At 41.1% G+C, this 11,266-nt stretch overlaps 1 protein-coding gene across 5 annotated transcripts in view; it reads left to right on the forward strand.

Annotated features, from left to right (window-relative positions):
- Window positions 1-7,237, forward strand: part of znrf3 (zinc and ring finger 3) — a 238,809-nt gene extending 231,572 nt beyond the window's left edge. For all 5 annotated transcript variants that reach the window (XM_043715903.1, XM_043715904.1, XM_043715906.1 and 2 more), the window contains one exon: window positions 6,783-7,237. In XM_043715903.1, coding sequence (XP_043571838.1) covers window positions 6,783-6,838 — 56 coding nt within the window. In that variant the 3' untranslated portion in view covers window positions 6,839-7,237. The remainder of the gene's footprint in view (window positions 1-6,782) is intronic.
- The last annotated feature ends 4,029 nt before the right edge of the window (window positions 7,238-11,266 follow it).

Genomic DNA, 11,266 nt, shown 5'->3' on the forward strand with positions numbered 1-11,266 from the left:
TGGGTTGGGGGGTGGTGGTTAGAGGAGGTGGTGCTCCTCGCATACCCTGGGCCAAGTTTCCACTCGCCTTTCTGTGGGAAAGCTTTGGTCTCCTTATCTGAGGAAGGATGTCTGACTGTGGAAGGGATCCAACAATGATTATACAGACCGATTCCTGGGATGGCTGGACTGACACATGAAGAGAGACTGAATCGGTTAGGAATATATTATAAGAATGAGAGGGGGGATTTTGTAGAAACTAAACTGGGAACATCCTTCCTGTGTTTACCCTCTGACCAGGGAATCCAGAACCAGGGGGTCACAGTTTACTGATGCAGGTTAAGCTATTGAGGAATGCTATGAAGAGAAGGGTCTTCATCCAGGGAATAGTGAGCTTGTGGAATTCACTTCCACAGAAGGCAATTGAGGCCAGAGCATTGAATGTTTTCAAGAAGGAGTTCAATATAGTTCTTGGGGTTAAAGAGATCAAAGGTTATGGGGAGAAAGTGGAAACGGGTTCCTGGAGTTTATGATCAGCCATGATCACACTGAATGGCAGATCAGACTCAAAGAGCTTACTCCTACTCCAGTTTTCAACGTAAAGTGTTAAAATTGGGAGCTTTATTAGTTAATTTTTGAAATTATTCTTCATAACCCTGTGAATAGGATATCTTTGTGAAACACGCAACAGAATTCAAATTAAATCTTTATGGTGTAATGGTTTCACACGAGCTGACAGCAGTTGAGTTCTTCATTGAACTGAATATTCTTCAGGTGTGATCCAGGAGAGCGAATGGTGCCAGGCTGCTGTACCACAAAGCGATGACACCTAGAATTTCTACCAAGGCCCACAGAGATAGCCAACAGGAAAACTGATACTCTTCAACTCCCTAAACAATGAGCACCCAATCCCAGCCAATGCCTGAAATGAGGAAGCTTATTATTTAAGAACCCACTTGAGAGTCCCCAGCTGATAGTGTGAATGGGATCAAATCATGAAGACAGGGGTGGGGGCGAGATTGAATTTTAGTTTGAGAAAATTGTTTCTGACAGTAGGCATTTGAGGGAGGTTATCCAAGTGGAAATTCCAGTTCTTAATCTTTCCCCAAGTGGCTTATTGCACAACTTATTTAATGGGGATGTTCTTCAAACCTCGACTGTTAATAATGAAAGTGTCTAGGCTCGCCTGGTGACCAAAGGGTGGTGTGACTCAAAGTACAGGTGAAGGGAATCATCCTCCAGACCTTGAGTGCACCATCCAATGGAGTCGCATCAATGGAAACCAATGAATTACACAGACAATTATGCTGTTAAAATTAGCAAAGCAGATAAGATTGATTTACTGCATCAAATATTACTCTGTGCCTACCAAGTTCTTCATGAAATACAGTTTGAAGCAAGTTTATATGTTCCCTATGTTAAGTGACTACACTTCAAAAGCAATGTATTGGCTGCAAAAATGCTCTGCAACATTTAAACCAGAAGGTTTCCTTTGGCCTCAAGCAGCATAAAAACCAGTTCAAAGAGTAACAGCAGCTAGAATAATATCAGTGAATTAACCGAGAATATATGCAGCATCTCTTAAGATTCCAGCACCTGCTATTTTTAAGTCCTCATAAAAAACAACTTGAAACCCACAATACACTTCACTTTTTAATTTACTGCTGTCTAGACACATTAGGACCCTTGGTATAAAGCAGATCTATAGTACACTTTCTGTGAACCTCCTCAGCAACCAGGGTTAGATTTAAGGCTTGGCAGAATGTGAAAGAGAACTTGAGAGCTGAAACGATGTTGCCTTTTAAGCTGATAAGATGATCCTGAAGCCTAACATCAATAGAACCTAAAATGTCCTTATTTTCAACACATTCTGTTGGTTAGCACCAAAGCTGCAATATAAAACCATGATTGTATGTTTCAACTGCAGCATGTATTTGACATGTATATTTAATTAATACCTTTCATTTATTCAAAGTTAATGATTTTCTTTCCCTTATTTGTTCCTGGAATTTGGAAGACTGGTTAAGCTGTGTTGATTGTCCAGTCTTAGTTACACTGAATCTATTGCCATTTACATAGTAATGCAAGGGGTTGGTTAGCTCAATTGGCTGGACAGCTGGTTTGCAATGTAGAGTGATACAAGCAGCATGGGTTCAATTCCTGCTTTGGCTGAGGGTAAAGGGTTCTCTCCCCTCACCTGAGGTGTAGTGGCCTTTAGGTTAAACTCATCACCTGTCATCTCTTTCTGAGAGAGCGGGACTATGGTGACTTTACACTTAATGAGGTAAAGTAGATTTAGCATCACTTAAAAACGGAGTTGAGTTTTCAGACTTATCCATTAAGTCTCATGCCCACAGTTGACATGATGTATTGGAGACAATTGCACATTTTTTTTATTTGACCTCTCATTCTCCCGGTCACTAGGCCAGTACCATAACCTGGATATGTTTGGAATGATCCTGATCTAAGGAAGTCTATAGTTGGGAAATATATTCTGAACAGGTACTCAAGACCATTGAAAGTCAACAGTGAGCAATTCTAGGACTTCCACATAATTACAATCCACGAGTACTGACTAAAGGGGATTGAGTGAGCAAATTTTAACGGAAATATAAGCAGTGCTCTTCAGATTTCTTCAGGAGGGGTCAAAGAAAGAAGTTGTTTATTCAGTATTAAAGGGTGACCACAAGAAGTTGTGGGGAATGATCTGTGATAGAATGAATATACATGGATCCAGGCTGGAATTCGTTTTGATGGGTCAATAGTCTTTTTCACTGCATACTTTCAAAACATAAACTGAAGATCCAACAGTTACCAATGGAGAAAAACAAGTTATGTCTGACCTGCTAATCTTTTATGATGGTGCATTGATTTTATCCAGTGAGTCATGTTAAAAGCTACAACAAGTTCAAGATCTGGTCTGGTTAAAGGCTGCAGATTATCTGCCAAGTTCGTCATAGGGCACAAACAGTGCTTCTGGGTTCCCTGTTCTTCACTGCTTCAACCAAGGCTTCTGCAGGAGCTCTTGGGTCAAGGATCAAGTTCAACTTTGAAACCCCTAAAACTGAATAAAGATCTGACAGTCCCCTTTGCTGTCAGACAATAAATGCAGAAGCAGCAGTGTATGATCAATTCACAGGAGAAAGTGAGGTCTGCAGATGCTGGAGATCAAACAGAAAGGTCTAGGAAGGGGAGGGAGGAGTCCGAGACTGTCCAGGTGAATTTGAGGTCGTGTCTGAGATAGAAACAGAAAGGTCTAGAAATGATCAATTCACATGCAGCCACACCATAGTGAACAGTGATAGCTGAGTGGAAGGGAGAGGGACAAAATTGGTTTAGAAAATTAGATTAGATTCCCTACAGTGTGGAAACAGGCCCTTCGGCCCAACAAGTCCACACCAACCCTCTGAAGAGCAACCTACCCAGTCCCATTTCCCTCTGACTAACACACCTGACACTACAGGCAGTTTAGCATGGCCAATTCACCTCACCTGCACACCTTTGGACTGTGGGAGGAAACCCACTCAGACACTGGGAGAACGTGCAAACTCCACACAGACAGTTGCCCAAGGCTGAAACTGAACCTGGGACCCTGGTGCTGTGAGGCAGCAGTGCTAACCACTGAGCCACCGTGTCGCCCATTAGTATTGAAATAAAATCCTTTCAGCTGAACTAATGAACCAGAGCTTGAACACAGAACAGTCCAGCACAGGAATTGGCCTTTCGGCCCATGATGTTGTGCCGAACATGGCGCCAAATTAAACTAATCCCCTCTGTCTGCCCTCGGTCCATATCCCTCCATTCCCTGCATATTGATGTGCTTATCTAACAGTCTCTTAAGCACCCATATCGTGTTTGCCACCACTCCAGCAGCGTGTTCCAGACGTCCACCACTCTGCGTAAAAAAAAACTTGCCCGTCACATCTTCTTTGAACTTTTCCCCTCTCACCTTGAGTGCATACCCCCCAAGTATTGGACATTTCAACTCTGGGATAAAGATTTTGACCGTATACCCTATCTATGCATCTCATAATTTTATAGACTTCTTTCAAGTCTCCCCTCAACCTCCGCTGCTCCAGAGAAAACAACCCAAATTTTTCTAGCCTCTCCTTATAGTTTATACCCTCTAACCCAGGCAGCGTCCTGGTAAACCTGTTCTGCACCCTCTCCAAAGCTTCCATATCCTTCCTGTAACATGGTGAACAGAATTTAATGCAATATTCTTAAATGTAGCCGAACCAAAGTCTTTGAGGCTGCAACATGACATCCTGACTTTTGTACTCAATTCCCCAACCAATAAAGACAAGCACAACATCCGCCTTCTTTACCACCCTATCTACTTGAGTGACCACTTTCAGGGAGCTATGCACTTGAACCCCAACTGGTCTGAAATTGCTTTCTCTTGTAGACTTTCTCTCGCCATCCAGCAATTCTGACATGCCTTTCATTTTTGTCCCCATTCTTCCAAAGTGTTGTCTCTTGCTTTGTGCTAATTCTACGGATATCAGCTTCCCTTTGGTGCCTTGTCAACTGGTCAGTTTTCACGTGTGACCTTAAACAGTAAATCAGGGTCTGTGCGAACATGCACTTAACCAGAGGCATATATGCATGCTATACAGCAGGCTATACAATCAAAATGGTTTCCTTTTCCATACCAATTAATGCAGCTTTACGCCTGTGTTTGCTGAGAATAACTATTGGAGTATACAACCATTATCAAAGCCCTTCCGGATGTGGATGTCTTGGTTCCATCGTGCACTTGCTCTTACCGACAGATCCACTGCGGAGGTTTGGGGGAACATCATTTCAGTTAAAATAGGGACTTTAGCTAGTTTGAGATTTGTTTACCCATTTCTGTTCTATGGTGAATGCAAATCTCCAGAGCCAAGTGATCACCACCTTGTTTGCTATGTTTAAGGTGGTTAGTTCCCCTCTAAGTCATTAGAAGGGTCATTCCTTGGTTATGTACAGCATTATTTGTGTCCAGTTACAAGTGGATAAGCTGTTTGTACTGAGTATCAGCTATGGAGGTTGGCTGCACAGGGTTCTGAACCTGTTTAACAAAACATACTCTCACCCTAATAGTTTCAATTCTGAGAAGGTAGTTTTAAATCTACCTTTGGTATTCTCTCATCTATTGAAATGGTACCCACTCCTTTAAGGAATCAAAGCACTAAGCCCGTGTGGACCAAATATCATTTCTCAGAAATTGCCATTTCCAACATAAGTTACGAACTGAATCTTTTGTGATGATAGTCAGAAAACTGAAAGCATAACAGTAACCCTCAACCCTTCACATTTCAACAAGTTCAAACTTGCTTCTCTTATACCTTCTCCATCTCCAGGGCTCTATACAAAATTGTGGTATCCAAATAACACATTACAGTCATCCAATGTATCCTGGACAACATTTCTCTCAAACTAGTAACAATAAACAAAAGTACCGGACATTTATCTTATTTCTGTCTGTCAGCCATATGGCTGCTGGTTTGCTCTCACGACAACAGTGAAAACAGTTCAGAAGTAATTAATTGGCTGTGCTGTGGGATGTACAGGGGGCTTTATAAATACAAATTTTTAAGCAGAGTTGTAGGAGATTTGTTGCAATGTACAAGATCCATTGTCGTGAATATAATTGCACTAAACGTGCATTGTGATGCCCTTGAAGTTGCCATAATACTTTTAGGAGCGTGCCATGTTATCCTGAGGCTTTGGCTTTCGTCATTAGCACGCACTTCATTTAATGCTGCATCATTATCTTTACTTGTCTATTGTTTTTGGGCAGCTGCCAGGAAAGTTAAGTTGAAAACCAAACTATCTGCTTTAGCTGAAATATTGCAGCAGGCGTTAGTGCGAGGCCCTTTGTGACCTGCTGATCACACTCAAACGTCGGTAACAGGGGGTGTCCTCTGTGAAGAGACTGCAAATCTATTGTCAGAAGTACTTTCAGGATGCTGGGCTCTCATACTCTCCATTTTGCGTGGCAGTGCTTAGCACATTTGTGAAACATTAGTATTTAGTAAACTCTGTGCTTTTGAAGGTTACAGTCTGTAATTGAGAACAGAGGCTAAGATTGCCCTTGAGCAGTCTGGAAAGATGAGAGCTAGTCAAACTAAATGTGTACTTATTTTATTTAAGCAAGAAAAAAATGTTAATTTATGAATAGAGCCAGGGAAGAGCAGCAGTTCATTAATATGGTGCATTTGACTTTAAATAAACAACACTTGAACCATACTGTTCCACATTTATCTTACTGTGTAGAAGCATTTGTTACATCTGTTATTCTGCAATTTTGTTCACCCTCTCTCCCTTTCCCAACTGCACTGCAATATTGTAGCACTGGTGCCAATAATCTTCTCTTTCAACATTCAAGAGTGAATCTCGGCAGTCGTTATCGGCAAGTTCTTTGAATATGAGGGGCTAGGAGTTACATACTTCTCAGCAAGGGCTGATGATTACCAAGCAGCCTTGAGCTGGTGTTTTCCCTCTCTAACCCACCGAGTTGACTTGCGTGTGGACTACTTCTGCCATCATTTCATCAAAGATCAGCAGAGATATGGATCAGCTAGATTCACTGGATGGAACATACAATGCCAGACTGCTCTTTTGGCATTATGTCCTTGCCATATTTTAATTGCAGAATATTTTCGCTGTTGAAAAGCTACATTGTATGACAGATAACAATTATAGTATTTCAGCTTTAGAACTGAAGGAATTAATTTATGTAATAAACCGTTAATTTTGTCTGGGGTGTGCTCAAGCATTCTTCCTCAGTAATTGTGTGTTTTTTTATTTTTATCTAGGATCCAGACCATGTCTAATTTTGCAAAAGGACAGTTCCACTGAGCAGGACATCTGATGTTTTAAAATAAATATATGTGTATATAAGTACGGAGATACGGGAAGCGGTCAATAAGACTCCAAACTCAGTCCCTGTGCGACTGTTATAGCTTTGACAAAACACATGGAAGTGGTAATGCGGATGAACACGCAAAATCTGAAGCATCTTCCCACAACTGAGCTCAAGCTTCGTGTCCTTGTGATTCCAAGACAAACGTTCTGCTGTTATTTAAAACCCCTGCTGCCCTTCGTCGCAAGGCAACAATACTACTGTTGTCAAGGAACGTCAGGAAGAAAAAAAAAACTTTGATCCATAGACTGAGGGATTTTTTTTTTTAGCCTTCCGCACGCTCAGGGTTATGGTTGCCTTAGTAAGTCAGCAATACGAAATGTGGGAATAGAAAATGGAGAGATGATGGGGAAATGGGGGGCGGGGGATGGGGTGGAGGGGAGGAAATGAAAGAAGGAAAGAATGGGAACGGGGGAGGGAAGGAGTTGGGAAAAGTGAGAGGGAGAAGGGGTTGGGGAGGGAGGCAACAGCCTGATTGTGGCTATGAGACTGAATGTCCTTGTCTGTACTGTGTCAAGAGAAGCAGATTGACTAAAACAGGCACTCATGGAAGCCATGGGATATGTAGAGTGACACTGCAACAATTCAGTGTATGTTTTGTACATCCATTTTGAAAGGCACCAAGGTAGAGTTTTATGTACACGATAATGCCTTTACTGCCTGATGATCCATGCAAAGTAACAATTTTGTTGGGTATTTGAGGCACTATTTTACATTTGTAGCACTTAAAAGATATGTCTGAAATTTCTTGTAAAGAATTATAAAATGGTCAAGAATTGTCTCCACCATTACCATTTTTTCTAACGTGTTAAAAAGCTAGAAATTGTCTGTTTATATTCTGTATATGTATAGTGGCACATTTCATTTATGGAAATATGTTCTCAGAATATTTATTTACTAATATATTTATCTTAAGCCATGTCTTATGTGGAGAGTGTATGACATTATGAAATAATCATTGGAAAATCACTAACATGGGACCTGTAAATACATGATAATTGCACACAAAGATTAAATATTCTCTGACCAAAAACTGATTTAAATTTTAGTACTATACAGTTTTGTAACAAAATGTACAAATATCTGTGAAAAATACAGTTTTATCAAGTAAAAGCTTTCCTGAGGCTTTCTTGTTGTGACTTCACATGATGTAGACATTGTTTGGTTCTGTTGATGCTATTTGTTTCCAAACTCAGAGGATAGAGAGAGGTGTAGACTGGCTCTGCAATTCAGAAGCTGAATTGTTGGTGTTTTAACTGTCAGCCGTGGCTCAGCTGGTAGCACGTCTCCCGCTGCATCAGAAAATTGTGAATGCAAGTCCAAATCCAGGATTTCAGCTCAAAATCTAGGCTGACTCTCCAGTACAGTGCAGAAAGTGGTCTTGACACAATGGAAGATGCTATATATGATTCCATTCTATGATTCTATGTAAGAGCAAGTCTTTCTTTCTGTCAAGGGATAATGCTTTAGCCATTTTGCAACAGATAGCAGAACAGCAAATACTCACTCACCCACAGCACTGTCTGATTCATGTGTCGAGGATGGACAGTGTGTTGCACAGTTGGAGGTTTTATCTTCTGGGAGAGAAGTTAAACTAAGGGCCAGTTTAACCTTCTCAGTCGAATGTCAAAAGATCCCGTTGTCCATTTCAAAGAAAAGCACGGGACTTCTTCAATGCGAGTTCGGACCGATATTTGTGACTGCCATGCTGACAGGAGGAGAGCCATAAAACAGAGAAGTCACATTCCTTTTGCTCCCCTCCCTTGGCTGTGGTACAGCTGACATTAAAACACAATAGTGAGTATTTATAGAGAACAGCCATGGAGGTGAAAGAGCATATACATAGTTGGTGAGACAAATTTAACATTGCAAGGAGGCGTGGTACAGCATTGAACACCTCTGATAGGGCAGGTCATCTGCCTTGTGGGATTTCTTCACAACCTTGAGGTAATCCTACAACCAGTATTGCTTGGTACATGCTTAGACACCCCTTACAGCTGGCTGAATTGGAAGATTTGCAGAACACAGGTTGGCAATACATTCTGCTTGTAATTCTGAGAACTTTGTGAGGCCAGTGTAGCTTTCAATCGTTGCACATAGTGTAACTCTTCTTCCAAAGTTTATTTATTGAGCTGTAGAGCCAACCTGAGGAAGCTCATTTTAAAGCTTTTCTTAGCCTTTTAAATCAGAGCCCCAAGTGCTCAATCCCTTTGAATGTTTTATATGAATGGTTTGCCTCAACCTGGACCCATTTCCTTTCCTCAGCTTCTCAAATGTGCTCATCAGCCACTTATGTTTCCCTTCAGTTAAAAGTTAAACCTTCGGGTTGGTTTTATAAACCAGCTCAGTTTATTTCTAAGAAAGTTGGGACAGCTGGTATACTATGAAAATTAATTCATGTAGTAATTTTGTAGATTGTAGGTAAATTAATCAAAGTGAAGAGGCTCTCAGTAATAGTGACTATGAGCCTATTATTGATTGTTATAATAACCCATCTTGTTCATTACTGGAAGGAAATCTGGTCTCTTGGTCTGCCTGTGTCTCCATACTATGGTCAACTTGTAACTCCTCAAGGACAGTTAGAGAAAGCCAACAAGCATTGGCCTTGCCAAGAATACTTCCATCTCATGAAAGATTGAATTTGGAGGAACAATTTTAAAAAGCACCAACTTCCTTTTTATTAAATGTCAGGGTACTTTCTAATTTCCCTTTGGTGGCTACTTTCTCCAAACAATGAGTCTTTGATGGACCTGTACTAGAACTGGTAGTGTTCACTGACAGGAACAAAATTAGAACAGAGCCTTTAGACTTCTTGTTGAGTTAACTGCATCGATTGATTGGTATTCTGTTATATACAGAAGTGCAGAGCCGGTCCCCTGGAGTGGTTGCCTATTTTGAGCCCAATGAATATGCAGATTGGCATGCAATTATGTATATCGCTACATTTTATGAAAGAACAGGAGAAAGCCTTCCATTTATGTGCATCTTTAGTAACGACTGGATTTCCTAAATTGCTTCATAGCCAATGAATCACTTCCAAATGAAAGTCACATTTGCAGGAAACAGCAGCACTTTGAACACAGATCACAACAACAGCAATATGATAATCGCCAGCTAACCCTTTGTATGTAACGTTGATTGAGAGATAAATATTGACCAGAACTCCAGGCTGAACTCTTCATGAAACTGAATTTGCTCAAATATTGGTTACATAATTGTGTGGATGTCTAAGCTTGAATGTTCAAACATCATTAAAACCACAGAGAACATGTAGTATCGATTTGTAAGACTGATGGCCTGTCTCAATATCTGTGGTTCAGAGGAGAGACTTCAGATGCCAATCTACTCTTGCTTGCCTTGATACATTGCCCTTAACATAGTGGAATGTTAATGGTGGCACACCATTCCTGATGGCAGATCTGGAAATTGGCTCTCTTTCTTTTGCTTTTTGCTGGTGTTCATGTGACTCTAACCACATTTTAAAGTGCTGGCAGTGTGCATGGGAAGCTTTCTAGTGGTGAAACCTGCTGGTACAGATGGGATACAAAAGGGACAAAGAGGGGAGCTCTTTCTTGCCAACTCCATTTCCACAAGCACATAAATGGCATAGGTGTTTTTCAAACTTATGTTTTGCTTATTCATGTGTATATCTTTATCATTTGTAACTAGCTCAATCAAATATCTAAATATACTGGCATGCCACATGGTTGGCACACGTTGGTCTCATGTTTTTCATTGTGAAAGAAACAATGGTCAGAATCTTATAGGGGTCTGAGTGACACAGGCTATGGTGAGATCATGGAAGAAGCCACAAGAAGTCCAGCAAAGCCCATCTCAACATTTGGATCATCTACTGCCACCTTTTCTGTTTAGCTCAAGTGGCACAGCTGGTCGCTCGATGGGCAGGGCCAATTAAGGGACATCATTGTTTGTGAGATGCATGTCCGATGACACATTAACCTTCAGCTTTTGACCTTAGCAAATTTGCCAAACAAGCTTGATTTCGAGAAAGCTCAACATGGAAACCAAATGGCTGATTCAATTTACCGCCTGCTGTGAGCAATTTCCATGGTGCCAATGACGAAATTGCATCTCAGAGTATGATGCACGGATGCCTGTCCCTTCATACATCTCTGCTACCGCCCTTGAATGCTACATGCTGGTGTGTTCTGCAGTGCAGGTCTATGCTTTTCTAAGTGCCCTTCCAGTGTTACAGGAAAGTGCCATAATGGTGGTAAGGAGGTTGCAGATTCAAAATGCCAGTGCCCTGTACAAGACCAACAGATGCATGTCACCCTTAAAAGAACATGTACCAGATGCTATTAAATTCCCATGAAGGTAGGATGGGAATCTCAAAAGTTTCATGGCATGCAAACG

The sequence above is a fragment of the Chiloscyllium plagiosum genome, chromosome 25 (genome assembly GCF_004010195.1).
Source record: "Chiloscyllium plagiosum isolate BGI_BamShark_2017 chromosome 25, ASM401019v2, whole genome shotgun sequence".
In the NCBI taxonomy this organism is placed as follows: Eukaryota; Metazoa; Chordata; class Chondrichthyes; order Orectolobiformes; family Hemiscylliidae; genus Chiloscyllium; species Chiloscyllium plagiosum.